At 48.4% G+C, this 19,463-nt stretch overlaps 1 protein-coding gene across 6 annotated transcripts in view; it reads right to left on the reverse strand.

Annotated features, from left to right (window-relative positions):
• Nucleotides 1-19,463, reverse strand: part of LOC120909154 (calcium-binding protein 2-like) — a 335,054-nt gene that overhangs the window by 106,328 nt on the left and 209,263 nt on the right. Inside the window, exon 1 of one of the 6 annotated variants that reach the window (XM_040320855.1) lies at nucleotides 411-615. The exons of 4 other annotated variants lie outside the window; for them this stretch is intronic. In XM_040320855.1, the coding sequence (XP_040176789.1) occupies nucleotides 411-452 (42 nt within the window). In that variant the 5' untranslated portion in view covers nucleotides 453-615. Of the gene's footprint in view, nucleotides 1-410; nucleotides 616-19,463 lie in introns of those variants that run through there. One more of the 6 variants, XM_040320857.1, reaches the window with a different exon arrangement.

Consider the following 19,463-nt stretch of genomic DNA (forward strand, 5'->3'; position numbering starts at 1 on the left):
CTAAATAATCTGCTTGTATTGTTCTTAATACTGTGATAGGCATATTTGGAGACAATACTTCTTTCAGTCCCTTTGATACAAGAGACTGTTCATGACATTCAGAAACACTTGGCTCAGTGGAAGTCATTCCCACAATCAGCAAGCATCAGAGGTGAAATATAACTCCTAGCAACCAATCAAAAATATGTTTTCATTACCCTGCCAACCTAAGCTTGTAGAAAGCTGGCATCTGGATCCAAAAATCTTATGGAAAGTGGATCGTGTCTAAAATTATACCTTTGTTAAATAAAATTTGGCTATGGGATATTTCAATTGGTTACTGCATATCATTGTTCCGTACGAAATGATATACATATAGAGTAAATCCAAATGTCTGTTCACACCCAACAACCCCCGCCCGTCTGTCATACCTTATTTGTCTTCTTTCGTTGAGATTTAGTGCAATTTCCCATCGCTCGTCTGTGAGCTGGTTGGTTGCATTGCCTGCTCTAGGTTTTCCGACTGTGTTTCAAGCCATGAATGCATGTATATAGTGTAAAAAAGTTGCCTCTAAGGAGTACAGAAATGTTGGTACAGATGCTTCTGATTGTGATGAAATATGTATGTGGATGTAACAGGCAGTGTATTTCTAGCTCTCTGCTGAGTTATGGAGGGGGGGGGGGGGTAGACCTGCTGCTAGGGATTAAAGATTTTCAATGAGAGCACAAGCCCTGCGAGAGGACAGTTGGATAGATAAAGTGAAAGAGAGGGATACTAAGATGGAATCACATAAAAGAAAGTGGGAACACAGTTATAACACATGCAAGGGCAAAGGGATGTGGGTAAAAATTTAGGCTTGGTATATGGCAAAAATAAATGTGCAGGAACTCACATCCAGTGATTATATTTCACTGATCTGAACACCAAAAATAAAAATGTGACCACTTCCTGTGTGCCGCTTTACTTTATGCATTTCTCTCTACTTGCAGTGTCTTAATATATAAGCCTCAAATACTTGGTGTACAATGCCAAGGGATATTAAAGACTAAATATAGACAAATGCAAAAAATGTTAGATCGGTCAGATCAGGCCTCTCTTTCTTGTACATTAGAAAGAAATACAAGAGCCAAAATAACGAAAAGATTGTACATAAAAATGGTCAATGTATTCAATATTACAAAATTTAGGATTTACAGTGTACATTGAAATTTGTCAGCTAATCAGAGATTTCCGATCTGTATATGGCTACTACTATTGATATACTCTGTAACCAAACAGTTTAAAAAAAATAAACATAACAGTGTGGCTTGTGTCCATTTTTAATCCGTTGCAATGACCTTAATACTAGTTCCCTTCTGCAAAGCCACAATATACTTTTTCTATACTGCTTGGTCCACTATATAGCGCTCAATATAGCGCTCAGAAAATGTTACTAATACTTATAGTTATATCATACATATCTCTCATATCCCTCAACATATCTTCCAAGGTTTCAGAAGATTCTACCCATTTAAAGCAAATATTTTTGGGGGTATCCTCTAGCTTTTTAGGTCATCTTATATAAAGGAATATCAGCATTGATCAATTTTTTCCAGGTCCCTATACCAAAAGTGTAAGTATAATATCTATTGTAACGCTATTAATTTTCTGACATAAAAAAATGCATTTCTTAGGCCCCGTACACACGCACGGACAATCCGGTGAAAAACGGTCCGCCGGACCGTTTTCAGCGGACATGTCCGCCCGGAGATTTCTGTCTGAAGGTTGTACACACCATCAGACAGAAATCCGCGCATAAACAATATGCGGGGACGTGGCCGCGCCGTTGCCGCGACGATGGCGCTGTGTAGTGGGCGGCCCTGGAAGTTCAAAGCTTCCATGCATGCGTCAAATCAGTACAACGCATGCGAGGGATGGCGGTCGGTCGGACGTGTCCGGTGAGTCTGTACAGACGACCGAACACGTCCGACGGACAGGTTTCCAGCTGACAGATTTCTTAGCAGGCTAAGAAATTTTTGTCCGCTGGAAACTATCCGATCCGCCGGACAATTGTCCAGTCGTGTGTAGGCCCGACCGGACAATTGTCCGTCGGACCAGTTTCACCGGATAGATCCGGTCGTGTGTACAGGGCCTTAATGACCTTTGTTTATTGATTCGTCCTCAAAGACCCCAAGAAGACATACTAAAACATTACATATAACTGGAAGGTCAAAATTGTCAGCTATGGACCTAGTTAATTGCGACCTAACTCCCACACCATATATATAAAGGTCTTCTCAATTTTTTTTTTTATGTAGTAGACTATATTGTCAAAAGTATTGGGACGCTTGCCTTTACATGCACTTTAATGGCATACCAGTCTTAGTCCATAAGGTTCAATGTTGAGTTGGCCCACCCTTTGCAGCTATAACTGCTTTAACTCTTATGGAAAGGCTATCCACAAGGTTTAGTAGTGTGTCTATGGGAATGTTTGCCCATTCTTACAGAAGCACATATGTGAGGTCAGGCACTGATGTTGGCCTGGCTGGTAGTCTCCACTCTAATTCATTCCAAAGGTGTTCTATCGGGTTAAGGTCAGGACTCTGTGCAGACCAGTCAATTTTCTCCGACCCAAACTCGCTCATCCATGTCTTTATGGACATTGCTTTGTGAACTGGTGCGCAGTCATGTTGGAACAGGAAGGGGCCATCCCTAAACTGTTACCACAAAGTTGGGAGCATGACATTTTTCAAAATGTCTTGGTACGCTGACGTCTTAAAAGTTCCCTTCAGTGGAACTAAGGGGCCAAGCCCAACCCCTAAAAAACAACCCCACACCATAATCCCCCCTCCACCAAATGATTTGCCAGAACCAATGGAGTCCTGTACCAGCACGTGTTAATTTTGTAGCTGTTTTTTTGATACTTACTACAGAGGGAAAAGTATGCATTCCTTCTGTGGTTCAGTGAAGGTGACATGCAGATCCAAGATGGGTCCAAGACTTCCTATAAGTCTAATAGAGCTTTATAGGAAGTAGAGAGGGACAAACAGATTGTACCCTCACTCAAGCAGAGCTCCTCAAAAGAGTGGAGCTTCTGAGAGAAGAGTGCAGGCTTAGGCAAGGATCCTATAAAATGTGAGAGCTGGATAGCTCTTCACTGATCCATTGCAATTGGAGTCCAACTAGTCAATATATTTTTAATAGGAACTTAGCCTGGTGGCTTTAAAAAAAGGAAGGCCAGCTCTTCGTTCGTTTCACAGTTTTACTTAACCTGAATCACAACTCTCCAATAACCTCCCTGGCGGTATGATTCTTTCAGATTTTTGGTGCTGAAAGCAGTACAATTGTTTTGAATGGAAATTTGGCGTTTTATATTGTAGGCCTGTAATTCTTAGGAATAACTTAAATCTGTCCTAACAAGAGTCTAGTAGACATCCCGGGTATGATAAAGTTTGAAACACAAAATCATAAATTATAATATAATAAATAACTATAAATAATTATAACAAATAATAATATAATAATAATAAAAATGATTCAATAATGTAATCTAATCAAAAACACTGAAATTTGCTCAGTTGCAGAATTGTCGCTCTCATTACTTTCAGTGTTTGATGACGAATTTCCCCACGAATCACTATCGCTCAATTCTGCAAGTGATTCTAATTTATTATCGTGTTTTCTAGCTGGTCTAAAACCACTTTTGACATAAAATGACACTTTTTGGTTGCTATGGACAATCTATAGTTTCCAGGCAGAAAAAACATTGGCCCGGATTCAGAGAGCAACCATAGTTACGCAGCGCAATTGCTTGCTTGCGCCAGCGTTACAAATGCTCCTGATTCAGGAACATCGTAACGCTGACTGCAGCCTAAAATCTGCGTGGCATAAGGCTCTTATGCCACGCAGATTTTAGGCTGCATTCTTGCGATGACCGCTAGGGGGCGCTCCCATTGTGCTCAGTGTATAGTATGCAAATTGCATACTAACACCGATTCACAATGTTGCGCGAGCCCTGCGTACGCAAGTTACGTTGTTTCCGTACGGCGTGTTTAGCGTAAGGCTGCCCCTTCTAATAGTAGGGGCAGCCAATGCTAAAGTATACCCGCCGTTCCCGCGTCACAAAATTTGAATTTCAGGTCGTTTGCGTAAGTGATTTGTGAATGGCGCTGGACGCCATTCACGTTCACTTTGAAGCAAATGACGTCCTTGCGACGTCATTTGCCGCAATGCACGTTGGGAAAGTTTCCAGACGGCGCATGCGCTTTACGATCGGCGCGGGAACGCGCCTAATTTAAATGATTCCCGCCCCCTGCGGCATCATTTAAATTGCGCGCGCTTACGCCGGGCAATTTTGCCGGCGCGCCCTCGCAATTTACGGAGCTACTGCTCCGTGAATCGCGGGCAGCGGCGCAAATTTGCGGGGGCGCAGGGCAAAATCGTTGCCCTGTGCCTCCGTAATTTATGCACAAATCTTACTGAATCTGGGCCAGTATTTATAATCTAAAAGTGCATGCAGGGCACTAGACAGACCACTAGGGACAAAAGGGATGTGTAATTATTTGATACAGTACTGTAATCTGTAAGATTACAGTAAACTGTATGTGTACTGTATTTTCACTTTTTTTTATTTGGCTCCGATCTCCGCCCCTGTGCGTCATAACGTCGCAGGGAACAGAGCTCGGCGGCACTCGGGCACTGTGTGAATTGAGCGAGGAGACAGCTCGCTCACACAGCGGGGAGACATCACAGGATCCAGGGGACAAGGTAAGTAACTCTGCCTGGACACTGTGATGCGATCCCGAGTCTGGCTCGGGGTTACCGCTATTAGTACTGAAATTCCACCCCGAGCCCGACTCGGGATTACCACCAGGAAAGTTAAGTCCACTCCACATAGGGCAGGCTCTGCCAGGAGTCCACCTGCTCAGAGGGGAATCTGTCTGCTGATCCCTGCTGAGCAGGCAGATGGCTTATGCAGAACAGACACATTCCCCTCTCCTCTATGGGTGGTCGGATGTAATTATAAGGTTGCCACCCTGCCGGTATTTTACCGGCATAGCCGGTATTTTCATTCGGATTCCGGGCTGTGCCGGTAAGTTTGAATGAAAAATACCGGCCATGCAATGGCCGGTATTTTTCATTCACTGTCATCTGTGTACATGGGCGTAGGAACACATCCCCCCCAGGAAATAATGCGGGGGGACAGGTATGGTAAAATCCCCCCCAGGTTCAGGGCCGGATTCCGACTTCCACATTAATTCCGGGACAATGCAGTGAAACTCCGTCCACCTCCGCTTCTACCTGACATTCTACTGGCCATTGGTTGCTACAGCCGCCCAGCGTGTAGCAACCAGTGACATCATGGATGCGACTCCCTGCTCAGCACTCAAAGCGGAGGAGGAGTTAACTTCCTCCTCCTCCGCGCCAAGTGCTCTCCACCATGCTGCATGTCCTCATCTATCGTCTGGCAAGTGCATCTGGGCTGTCAGTGGGGGCCCCACTCACGGCATCCCACACAGGAGTCTATGCTGCTTCACTTCAGTCTCCACTGGGCACCTGAGTCTGACCCTTCACAGCACGAGCAGCTGACACCAGCGATGTTCCTGATCACACTGCACAGTGAGTGTTATTATAGTAAGGGGGGGGGGGGACCTGCCAGCCTCTGCCCACACCATAAGGAGAACCGTTGGGGACACACTGGATTGTCAGAAGGAGTTTTAGGAGTTCTATAGAGCTGTCTGTTTGATGGAAGAGCCTGTGCCTTTTGTCAGTTTACTTTCTTTATCTCCCCCCCCCCCCTAACCTGCCAGCTTGGAATGCTCCGCGGTGGCCGTGCTAGAAGAATCATAAATCACTGTGGGGGGAGCATGAACGAGTGCTCAGGAGGGAGGGTGGAATGTACAGCTGTCAGTGTGTTTGTACATGTCTACTGCCCATGTGTGCTACACTGAGACACAAAACTGCCTGTGTGCAAAGAGACTGCTCACCCAATCACAGCATGTCACTGTACAGAGAGAGGCAGCCCCTGACCTAGAGACCAGATCCCCTCCTTCACCCACTACTGTGTATGGCATTATCCCTGTGGATGAGATGTAAGATTTCATTTATACTTGTGTCTTATTGATGTCATTATGTGTGATGGCTGTTCTCCTGCAGAGGATGCACACACTGGATCCTCCATTGATAAACAATAGCAGGCTTGTGGGGCTCATTCACACAATCTACATGTGTGTCTGTGTACATTGTGATCATTATTATTATTGCACAGGATTTATATAGCGCCAAGAGTTTGCACAGCGCTTTACAATGATGCACGGTTACAATGTTGAAAGGGGGCAGTGGCATGTTGTCAGATGAGTTAAGTTGCACAAAAAATGCAGACCTGCTATACTGCTATAGAGCGCTCCTGAGCGCAGCATTCACACGCCCAGATCGCTGCGACCAGGCCCGGACTGGCCATAGGGCAGACCGGCGTTTGCCCGGTGGGCCGGGGTCCCCCGGGCTGCTGGGCTGCATGTCTGGGTGTCTGGGATACGAAGAGCCGGCCGCGAGTTCTAACATGCAGGGCCGGCGTTCTAGCGCTGGCCGCTGATGTCTGCATATGCTGGGTGGTGGTGGGAGGAGCCGATCCATGGCAACTCAGGCCGCCGCTAAACAGGAAGTCGGTGTTCGCGCTTGTGCGCGGCCGACGGTCACCTGGCAACCAGGACGCCAGGAATGGAGGAGGGACGGGGAGGAAGAGGCCTTGTGCACCACCACCAACCGAGAACCGCCTCCCGCACATGATAGCCAGCAAGGTGCTGCGGAACCGAATGATTAGCTGAACGTGGGTGGAGCTGGAGGAGGTCTTCCGTATGTGACTGGTGACACTAACTGCTGACTGGCATGTGGAGGGAGCTGAAAGAAGTGCCCCAAGGTAAGAACTTGTCAGGTGGTGAGGGGAAGCGCTGGGATGAGGGCTTCCAGTCAGACCTTATCACTGGTGTGTGACCCCCTCCACTTGGCTGCACCCCCCCCCCTTTCCACCTGGCTCCATCCCTCCACCTAGGTGCACCACCCTTTCCTATCCTCTTTGCTATATCCTGTCCACCTGGCTGCACCTCCCCTCTCCCGTCCACCTGGCTGCACCTCCCCTCTCCCGTCCACCTGGCTGCACCTCCCCTCTACCGTCCACCTGGCTGCACCTCCCCTCTCCTGTCCACCTGGCTGCACCTTCCCTCTACCGTCCACCTGGCTGCACCTCCCCTCTCCCGTCCACCTGGCTGCACCTCCCCTCTCCCGTCCACCTGGCTGCACCTCCCCTCTACCGTCCACCTGGCTGCACCTCCCCTCTACCGTCCACCTGGCTGCACCTCCCCTCTACCGTCCACCTGGCTGCACCTCCCCTCTACCGTCCACCTGGCTGCACCTCCCCTCTACCGTCCACCTGGCTGCACCTTCCCTCTACCGTCCACCTGGCTGCACCTCCCCTCTACCGTCCACCTGGCTGCACCTTCCCTCTCCCGTCCACCTGGCTGCACCTTCCCTCTCCCGTCCACCTGGCTGCACCTCCCCTCTCCCGTCCACCTGGCTGCACCTCCCCTCTACCGTCCACCTGGCTGCACCTCCCCTCTACCGTCCACCTGGCTGCACCTCCCCTCTACCGTCCACCTGGCTGCACCTCCCCTCTACCGTCCACCTGGCTGCACCTTCCCTCTCCTGTCCACCTGGCTGCACCTTCCCTCTCCTGTCCACCTGGCTGCACCTTCCCTCTCCAGGCTGCACCTTCCCTCTCCTGGCTGCACCTTCCCTCTCCTGGCTGCACCTCCCCTCTCCTGGCTGCACCTCCCCTCTCCTGTCCACCTGGCTGCACCTCCCCTCTCCTGTCCACCTGGCTGCACCTCCCCTCTCCTGTCCACCTGGCTGCACCTCCCCTCTCCTGTCCACCTGGCTGAACCTCCCCTCTCCTGTCCACCTGGCTGAACCTCCCCTCTCCATTCCTCCACCTAGGTGCACCCCCCTCTCCTATCCACTTTGCTATATCCCGTCCACCTGGCTGCACCTCTCCTCTCCTGTCCACCTGGCTGCACCTCCCCTCTCCTGTCCACCTGGCGGCACCTCCCCTCTCCTGTCCACCTGGCGGCACCTCCCCTCTCCTGTCCACCTGGCTGCACCCTTATCTTCTGTCCACCTGGCTCCATCCCTCCACCTAGGTGCACCCCCCTTTCCTATCCTCTTTGCTATATCCTGTCCACCTGGCTGCACCTCCCCTCTCCCGTCCACCTTGCTGCACCTCCCCTCTCCCGTCCACCTGGCTGCACCTCCCCTCTACCGTCCACCTGGCTGCACCTCCCCTCTACCGTCCACCTGGCTGCACCTCCCCTCTACCGTCCACCTGGCTGCACCTTCCCTCCTGTCCACCTGGCTGCACCTTCCCTCTCCCGTCCACCTGGCTGAACCTCCCCTCTCCCGTCCACCTGGCTGAACCTCCCCTCTCCCGTCCACCTGGCTGCACCTCCCCTCTACCGTCCACCTGGCTGCACCTCCCCTCTACCGTCCACCTGGCTGAACCTTCCCTCTCCTGTCCACCTGGCTGCACCTTCCCTCTCCTGTCCACCTGGCTGCACCTTCCCTCTCCAGGCTGCACCTTCCCTCTCTTGGCTGCACCTTCCCTCTCCTGGCTGCACCTTCCCTCTCCTGGCTGCATCTCCCCTCTCCTGTCCACCTGGCTGCACCTCCCCTCTCCTGTCCACCTGGCTGCACCTCCCCTCCCCTGTCCACCTGGCTGCACCTACTCTCTCCTGTCCACCTGGCTCCATCCTTCCCCCACCTGGCTGCACCCCCTCTCATGTGCACCTGGCTGCACCACTATTGCATGTCCACCTCCCTTCTCCTGTCCACCTGGCTGCATCCCTCTCTTCTGTCCACCTGGCTCATTCCTTCCACCACCTGGCTGCACCCCTATCCCATGTCCACCTGGCTGAGAGCGCTGACCAGAGTGTTCTGGCGTGGGGCATCCCCCTGTCAGAACACAATAAATCAGCAGGGAGATTGCTGTACTAACATTGGATTGTTAGTACAGGGGCTCTGACCTGAGCTGTCAGTATAGCAGTGTGTACAAGGCTTAATGCTTTATAACGGGCTTTTCAGTATTCACAAAGCCAGTTACTAAGCATTACTTACAGAGCCAGTTATAAAGGAGTTTTGCTTTATAACTGGCTTTGTAACAACTACTTTATACGTTTTAGAGGGGAACTGCACTTTATAACAGGGTTTGGTAACTTGTTTTCTAAAGTGGTAGCTCCCAACCCTGTTATAAGGCTACATTTGCACACGTGTTTAGGCACAATGCAAATGGCAGGGGCTGGTATCTGCTAATTCCTACGGCTGTTTATGACACCTGTGAGTGGCTAGCTGCGTTGCCTTTTGCGTATTCTGAAAGTGCAAAAATCAGAGCTGATCTGAGGTGTGAAGGTGCAAAGCTTGTTTGATTTCCTACTATTATTTAAGTAGTATACAACAATTTCTTTGAAAACATTTTTCGGCACACTATGCACTAAAGGATGCCCCTGAGTTAGAGTAACCCCCATCTTGTGCTGCTTTATACTATTTTCAGGACTCCGCCATCAAAACCAGAGTTAAAGTAATCAAATCCACCCTGGAACCCCACATCCCATCATCAAGCACCCCCGCAAAATAATGCCCCCCCCCCCCCCCCGGGCTGCTCAGTCTAAAATGCCCGGGCCTATTTTTTGTCCCAGTCCGGGTCTGGCTGCGACCACAGGATTCCCGCGCCAAGGATTCTTGCAACTGGAATGTGTGGGGCGTGCGATTAGCAGCCCATTTATACTAACATCAGCCACTGTTTGCGTATAACCGCACGTAAGATTTTGGTGTTGGAGTGATATGGCTGCAAGCCTGCTAAATGGATTCACCTTTTGTTTTTGGTGCGCTGCAGGAACATGTGCGGTTTTGCGTGCTTTCCTGCATTGCACAAATGTGAATTTAGGCCCCTTTCACACTTGTGTGACTTGGGACTGCAAAGTCGCGTGACAAGTCGCACCCCACGATTTCCAATGAGTACCGTTCATATCTGTGCGACTTCAAAGTAGTCCTTGCGCTACTTTGGTCCGACTTTGATACGACTTGAGGCCCATAGACCTCAAGATTACACAGGCATTGCTTTAAGTCGCATTAAATTCACGTGGCTTTCAGGTCGTACAAGTGTGAAAGGGGCCTTAGACCGCATTCACATCTAGGCGTTTTTACGCCTGTAGCGCTACGCCGCTGCCGCCAGAGGGCTGGAAATACATGTCCCTCTATGGAGATGGTTCACATCTCCACGCCGAACGCCGGACGCCTGATGCCTATACGGGACCTTTTTTCAGGCGTCTTTCGGCTAGGAGATGGGAAGCATCTCCATAGAGGGGGTCATTCTGGGGCACATCTAGGCGGACAATACCGGCGTTTTGTCACCGCAAATCGCGGTACAAGACGCCGATATTTGTACCGCGATTAGCGGCGACAAAACGCCGCGATTTTGTCCGCCTAGATGTGAATGGAGCCTTATGCCGCGTACACACCATCACTTTATGTGATGGAAAAAAATGACGTTTTCAAAAACTTCACTTTAATTGACCGTGTGTGGGGGAAAACGTCTTTTTATGTCTTGTAAAAAACGACCAAAAAAAATTCAAGCATGCTTCAATTTTATGTGTCGTTTTTCAAAAGTGCACTTTTTACTTCACAGAAATTGACCGTGTGTAGCAAAAAACGTCGTTTTCTAAGACGTTTTTTCATCCACGCATGCCCAGAAGCTACTTATGAAGCAAGCTTCAATGGTAAAACGTGGTGGAACGTAACCTCACTTTGCAAGAACATTGTGAGAAAAACGATGGTGTGTAGGCAACTTCGTCTTTGAAAATTGAAGTTTCAAAAACGTAATTTTTTACTTCACAGAAAGTGTCGTTTTTTTTCATCACATAAAGTGATGGTGTGTATGCGGCATAAGAGTGAAGGAGTGATGCTGGAGAAAGGGGAAGCAGTTGACTATAGTCATGTATTTTCATTCCGCATTAATATTAACCCCTTGGCGCCAGCTGCACGCAAATGTGCAACCTCTCGGCTGATGGGCCTTGGCGCAGACTGGCTGCATATTTACGTGAATTTGTGTAAATACAGTTACCGGGCGGCTAACGGAAAGGGGCCCCTCCCCTTTTTAGCTCCACCCCCACATAGCCACACCCACGACCGGTATTTTTCTGAGGGAAAGGTGGCAACCCTAGATGTAAACAGACCGCTAGTTCGTTTACACACAATGGCCATCTGATCCAATAGACGAACAGGGTACAGATCCCCATCTATCTGTTCTTAGCGGATAGGATTGGAATGAATGTCGGTGGTTGTAAACAAACATATGTCCATTTACCCCCCCAGACGCTCCTTAGGGGACAATGGAGGGTCCAATTGGGTCGCCTAAAAAACTGACAGGTGGACAAATTTAGTAGCCTGCCTCATGAAATGCCTCATGTCACCTTGCTGCCCAGTTTTTGCAACAAAAACCTCCATGCCAAGTTTTCTTTTACGGTAAGGCACTTTTCAGTCTTATGGGTTGTTTTCACCTTTTTCATTCTCTGTTGCATCTTAGTGTTGCTGATCCCCTGAAGCCTCTTTCCAGTCACTTTATGTTGACAAGCATGCACTACAGTGATGGCTCCGTGGCATTTCTCAATGCAGGTTTCCTGGTGCATCATGTATATTAGTACTCTCCAGAAGCCAGCGTGCGCTCACCCCCCTTCAAAGCTATAATGCACAAAGCTTGCACATCTGAATGGAGGCTGAACCAACACAGGGTATAGAATTTTTTTCCAGTGTGACCAGTGATAATTTTAAAATAACATATGTTAAAACATACTGTATATTATATAGTGCTATTTTTATTTCACAATTAGTCAAGTTTATTTTTACACAATTTTTTTTTCTAGCACATGGCAAAGATATTTTCAAAGAAAGACATTATTATTTTTTTCAATTTTGTATAAGAAATTAAAAAAGTAAGGCCCCTTTCACACCTGCAGACCGTATGTTCGCCTTTTCAGCCATCCATGTGTGGATGAAAAAGGGACATACATTGGTCCCTATGAGATCGCGGGTGTCAGCGGATGAACATCCGCTGACACCCGATCTCGCCCGCCTCCACGTTCCTCCGATTCTACAGACGGAGGAAAACCCTATTTTTCCTTCCGTCTGCGCATCGGATCGGATGAACACGGACAGATGGTCCGTGTTCATCCTATCCTCCCAGAGGGGAGAGCGGAGAAAAGACAGGGCGGTCCCCGCAGTGTGCGGGGACCGCCCTGTCATCCGCCGGCTCAGCGGGGATCAACGGAGCGATCCCCGCTGAGCAAGCGGAGGTTCACGGGACGGATCATTACTGATCTGCCCCGTGTGAAAGGGACCTTATGCCTTTTTATTATTTTATTACAATCCTATCATAAACATTTACACTACAAAAAAGAAAACAAAAAGCAAAAATGAACAAATACATTTAGAAAATAATATTTGTATGAACAATAAAAACAAAAAAAGTAAAAAACAATACCCGCCAGCAATGCCAATTTTTATTTAATTTTTTAATGATCTATATGCAACACACGTTTATGTACTTGTATGTTCAGATCCATTAAAAGCAATGGGCTGCATTGAGATCAGGAAAATCTGAATGCCTAAAAACTAGGGGTCAGATCCACATAGCGAGTACGCCGGCGTATCTACTGATACGCCGGCTTACTTTGAAATTACCTGCGTCGTATCTTTAGTTTGAATCCTCAAACCAAGATACGCCGGCTTCTGGGTTCGATCCGACAGGCGTGCGGCTTCGTAGGTGCAATACTTTGGTGCCCGCTGGGTGGAGTTTGCGTCGTTTTCCGCTTCGGGTATGCAAATTAGCTTTTTCCGACGATCCACGAACGTACGCGCGGCCGTCTCATTCTCTTACGTCGTCTCTAGTCGGCTTTTTCCGGCGTATAGTTAAAGCTGCTATTTTGCGGCGTATAGTTAGACTTGCCATGTTAAAGTATGGGCGTCGTTCCCACTTCGAAATTTGAATTTTTTTTTTTTTTGCGCAAGTCGTCCGTGAATAGGGATGGACGTAAGTCACGTCTAAGTTAAAAAAATGACGTTGTTGCAACGTAATTTCGCGCAAAGCACGGCGGGAAATTGCAAAACGGAGCATGCGCAGTTCAATCGGCGCGGGGACACGCTTCATTTAAATAAATCACGCCCCCTACCCGCCGATTTGAATTCAACCGCCAGAAATACACTACGCCGCCGTAACTTACGGCGCAACATTTTCCTGGATTTGACTTAAAGCCAGGTAAGATACGGCAGCGTAGCGTATCTCTGATACGCTGCGCCTATCCAATTATATGTGGATCTGGCCCTAGGCGTTTTTAGGTGGATGTGGGCAAGAGGCCTAAAAATATAATTAGGGTTAATAAAGAGTAACAAAGGGTTAAAGACCCAAAAACAATAATACAATATATTGCAGCTTACCAGTCTTTTTGATTTGGTGGCTGCATTAGTTTGCATTGCTTAAATCTTTATTGGCTTGGGGTGACAATGCTCACTCATTCTTCTGTATCAGAACAACACAAACAAGATATTGACAAAAAACTCTGCCCCTCTATTTTTTCCATAATATAGAGGGACATGTAGGGTCGGTAGTAGTCAGAGATAGCTGAGTGCAATGTAATCAATACCGGTCAGCACAAGCAGAGAGAACAGTAAGTTATCAGCATACAACCTTTCTGGCAAGATTTCAGTAGTTTATTTAACCACTTAAGACCCGGACCAAAAAGCAGCTAAAGGACCTTGCCCCTTTTTGCGATTCGGCACTGCGTCGCTTTAACTGACAATTGCACGGTCGTGCGACGTGGCTTCCAAACAAAATTGGCGTCCTTTTTTTCCCACAAATAGAGCTTTCTTTTGGTGGTATTTGATCACCTCTGCGGTTTTTATTTTTTATGCTATAAACGAAAATAGAGCGACAATTTAGAAAAAAAATGCAATATTTTTAACTTTTTGCTATAATAAATATCCCCCAAAAATATATATATAAGCGTTTATCGGTTGGTTTTCGCAAAATTTATAGCGTTTACAAAATAGGGGATAGTTTTATTGCATTTTTATTATTTTTTTTTTTTTTTACTACTAATAGCGGCGATCAGCGATTTTTTTCGTGACTGCGACATTATGGCGGACACATCGGACAATTTTGAAAAATTTTTGGGACCATTGTCATTTTCACAGCAAAAAATGCATTTGAAATGCATTGTTTATTGTGAAAATGACAGTTGCAGTTTGGGAGTTAACCACAGGGGGCGTTGTTGGGGTTATGTGTTCCCTGAAGTGTGTTTACAACTGTATGGGGGTGTGGCTGTAGGTGTGACATCATCGATTGTGTCCCCCTATAAAAGGGATGACACGATCGATGCTGCCGCCACAGTGAAGAACGGGGAAGCTGTGTTTACACACGGCTCTTCCCGTTCTTCAGCTCCGGGGACCGATTGCGGGACTCCAGCGGCGATCGGGTCTGCGGGTCCCGCGGTCCCGGAGCTTCGGACCAGGTCCTACTAATGGCATGGCTGTGATTGGCCAGTGCAGCATGTGACCCAGACTCTATATAAGCAAGAGGGACATAGCACAGCTTGTCACTCTGCTTTAGATAGGTAGGGAAAGGCTGCTGCTGATCTGATCTGAGGGAGAGAATTAGATATGAGTCAGACTGTCCTGCTACAGAAATCATATTACACCAGCGCTGCATATGTTCCTGTGAGATACTCTACATTAGATACTTTAGGGAAAGGTTCCAGATTGTTCTTATAGGGAGAGAAATATATAGAACTGACTAGTTCTGCTTCACAAATCAAATTTCAGCAGCACTGCATATGTTCCTGTGAGATACTCTGCATATTACACCAGCACTGCATATGTTCCTGTGAGATACTCTGCATATTGCACCAGCACTGCATATGTTCCTGTGAGATACTCTGCATTAGATACGTTAGGGAAAGGTTCCAGATTGTTCTTATAGGGAGAGAAATATATAGGAGTCAGTCCTGCTTCACAAATCAAATTGCAGCAGCACTGCATATGTTCCTGTGAGATACTCTGCATATTACACCAGCACTGCATATCTTCATGTGAGATACTCTGCATATTGCAGCAGCACTGCATATGTTCCTGTGAGATACTCTGCATATTGCACCAGCACTGCATATGTTCCTGTGAGATACTCTGCATTAGATACCTCATGGAAAGGTTCCAGATTGTTCTTATAGGGAGAGAAATATATAGGAGTCAGTCCTGCTTCACAAATCAAATTGCAGCAGCACTGCATATGTTCCTGTGAGATACTCTGCATATTTCACCAGCACTGCATATGTTCCTGTGAGATACTCTGCATATTGCACCAGCACTGCATATGTTCCTGTGAGATATTCTGCATATTGCAGCAGCACTGCATATGTTCCTGTGAAATACTCTGCATATTGCAGCAGCACTGCATATGTTCCTGTGAGATACTCTGCATATTGCACCAGCACTGCATATGTTCCTGTGAGATACTCTGCATTAGATACTTTATGGAAAGGTTCCAGATTGCTCTTATAGGGAGAGAAATATATAGGAGTCAGTCCTGCTTCACAAATCAAATTGCAGCAGCACTGCATATGTTCCTGTGAGATACTCTGCATATTACACCAGCACTGCATATGTTCCTGTGAGATACCCTGCATATTGCACCAGCACTGCATATGTTCCTGTGAGATACTCTGCTTATTACACCAGCACTGCATATGTTCCTGTGAGATACACCCTTTATATACTTTTCTTCTATTGTGCTATTCAAAAAACATCCATTTAGGGAAAAAACGTTTTGCAGTGTTTCCTCCAGTGTTTGCAGTGTTTCCTCCATATCTGTACGTGTGAGATAAACACTTTAGCCAGTGTTCTTCTATTGTTCTATTCAGAAATCACCCATTTAGGGCAAAAATATATATTTTGCAGTGTTTCCTCCAGTGTTTTTAGTGTTTCCTCCATATCTGTAGGTGTGAGATAAACACTTTAGCTAGTGTTCTTCTATTGTTCTATTCAAAAAACACCCATTTAGGGCAAAAAAATATATTTTACTGTTTTTCCTCCAGTATTTGCAGTCTTGTCTGCACATCTGTACGTGTGAGATACACACTTTACATACTGTTTTCTATTGTGCTACTCAAATTTTTTTTTTATTTTGGGCAAATAATATTTTTTTTTTGGTGCATTTCCTGCATATCTGTAGGTGTGAGAAAAACACTTTAGCTAGTGTTCTTCTAGTGTTCTATTCAAAAAACACCCATTTAGGGCAAGATCCTACATTTGAGAAATATGAGGAGAACGTCAAATAAGGGACGTGGCCGCGGTCGTGGTGCTGCTGGTGGAGCTCCTGTTGCAGGGAAAGGACGTGGTCAATCTGTGTCAGCTACACGCACAAGTGAAACACCTTTCTCAGGTGCAAATAGGCGACAGAGCCTGCAGCGTATTTGGTGGGGCATAATCTGGCTCTACGAATGTTGAGGCCAGGAGCAGAACAGGCGAAAGTAGATTGGGTTGCTGACAGTGCCTCCAGTTCCTTCACATTGTCTCCCAACCAGTCTTGTGCTGAAAGATCAGAGTTGGCACCTGCAGCCGATGTCCATCAGTCTTTCACCTCACCCCCTTGAAAATCAACCAAGCAGTCTGAGCCCTAAATCATGCAGCAGTCTCTTCAGCTTTTTGATCAGTCTGTTAGCATGGTTTCCCAGGGCCATCCACCTAGCCCTGTCCCAGAAGTGGAAGAGATTGAGTGCACCGATGCCCAACCACTTATGTTTCAAGATGAGTACATGGGGGGACCATCACAGCACGTCTCGGATGATGATGAAACACAGTTGCCAACTGCTGCTGCTTTCGCAATTGTGCAGACTGACAATGAGGGCAGTGGTAAAGACTGGGTGGAAGATGATGTGGTGGACGATGAGGTCCTCGACCCCACATGGAATCAACCTCATGCAGGTGACCCATGTAGTTCGGAGGAAGAGGCGGTGGTCGCACAGAGCCACCAGCACAGCAGAAGAGGGAGCAGGGTGCCAAAGCGGAGCGTCCGTCCCCTAGACAGTACGCCTGCTACTGCCCAACGCAGCAAGGGACCGAGCACACCAAAGCCAGGTCCAAGGAGTTCCCTGGCATGGCAGTTCTTCACACAATGTGCTGATGATAAGACACGAGTGGTTTGCACGCATGCAATCAGAGGCTGACGCGAGGCATAAACGTTCTCAACCTGAGCACAACCTGCATGACCAGGCATCAAGTGCAAGGCACGAGCTGCAGTGGAGTAGACACCTCAAAAACCAAGAAAGGTCTCTGGTTCCTCTTCTGCTTCAGTCTCGGGCCTCTCTGCCTCTTCATCCACCTCTGTAGTGACAGTGCCACCTGCCACCCCGCAATTAGAGGACCGGCAAGCAACACTACCACCTGGGTCACCAAACATCTCCACAATGTCCCATGGAAGCATTCAGCTATCTATCTCCCAAACACTGGAGCGGAAGAGGAAGTACCCCCCTACCCACCCGCGATTCCTGGCCCTGAATGCCAGCACTTCAAAATGACTGGTCTTTGAAATGCTGTCATTCCGTCTGGTGGAGACGCAGAGTTTTAAAAGCCTGATGGCATTGGCTGTCCCACAGTACGTCGTGCCCAGCCGCCACTACTTTTCCAGGCGAGCCATCCCTTCCCTGCACAACCAAGTGGGGGACAAAATCAGGTGTTCACTGCGCAACGCCATCTGTGCCAAGGTCCACCTAACTACGGATACGTGGACCAGTAAGCACGGTCAGGGACGTTATATCTCCCTAACAGCGCACTGGGTAAATGCAGTGGCGGCTGGGGCGGATAGCATGTTCTTCCACCACCGAGGATTGCAGGGCGCTTCAGTTTACCTCCTGTTGCTAACTCCTCCTACTCCACTTCCTCATCCTCTACCGCCTCCTCATCCGGTCAGCGCGACACATTCACCACCAAATTCAGCACAGCCATGGGTAAACGCCAGCAGGCAGTTTTAAAACTTTCCTGAGGGACATGGAACAACAGACCGATGAGTGGTTAGCGTCAGTGAGCCTCAAGCCGGGCCTGGTGGTGTGCGATAACGGGCGAAATCTGGTAGCAGCTCTGGGCCTAGCCGGTTTTACACACATCCCTTGCCTGGCACATGTGCTGAATTTGGTGGTGCAGAGGTTCCTTAAAACTCACCCCGATATGCCACAGCTGCTGCAGAAAGTCTGTGCGCACTTTCGGCGTTCTCACCCTGCTGCTGCTCACCTGGCAGCGCTGCAGCGTAACTTCGGCCTTCCCGCTCACCGCCTCATATGTGACGTGCCCACAAGGTGGAACTCCGCCTTGCACATGCTGGACAGACTGTGCGAGCAGTAGCAGGCGATAGTGGAGTTTCAGCTGCAGCACACACGCGTGAGTCGCTCTGCGGAACAGAACCACTTCACCACCAATAACTGGGCCTCCATGCGAGACCTGTGTGCCTTGTTGCGCTGTTTCGAGTACTCCACCAACATGGCCAGTGCCGATGACGCCGTTCTCAGCGTTACTATTCCAGTTCTATGCCTCCTTGAAAAACGATTTGGGCGATGATGGATAAGGATGTGGCACAGGAGGAGGAGGAGGAATCAGGATAATTTCCAAGGCTTTCAGGGCAGTCATTCACAAGTGGCTCCGAGGGTGGGTTCCTGCACCAACAAAGGCCAGGTACACAATTCTCCAGCAAGGGCACAGTTCTGGAGGATGACGAGGTGGAGGAGGAGGAGATGGAGAAGGAGGAGGAACCATGTTCACAGCAGGGTGGCACCCAGACCAGCTCATGGCCATCACTGGTGCTTGGCTGGGGGGATACAGAGGACACAGATGATACACCTCCCACAGAGGACAGCTTTTTGTTGCCTCTGGGCAGCCTGGCACACATGAGCGATTACATGCTGCAGTGTCTCCGCAACGACCGCTGTGTTTCGCACATCTTAACAGGTGCTGATTACTGGGTGGCCACGCTGTTGGATCCCTGTTACAAGGACAATGTACCGTCCTTAATTCCCTCACTGGAGCGTGATCGCAAGATGCGCGAATACAAGCGCTTGCTGGTAGACGCACTGCTGGTGGAACTCCCACCTGATAGCGGGGGCACAGTGGAAGCACAAGGCGAAGGCAGAGGAGGAGGAAGAGGTCGCCAACGCAGCCGGGGCACCGCCAGCACCTCAAAAGGCAGAGTTAACATGGCTGAAATGTGGAAAAGCTTTGTCAGCACGCCACAACAACCAGCACCACCAGCTGATATGGAACATTTTAGCAGGAGGCAGCATTTCACCAACATGGTGGAGCAGTATCTGTGCACACGCCTACACGTACTGAATGACGGGTCTGCCCCCTTAAACTTCTGGGTCTCCAAA

This window comes from Rana temporaria, chromosome 8 (assembly GCF_905171775.1).
Source record: "Rana temporaria chromosome 8, aRanTem1.1, whole genome shotgun sequence".
Taxonomy (NCBI): Eukaryota; Metazoa; Chordata; class Amphibia; order Anura; family Ranidae; genus Rana; species Rana temporaria.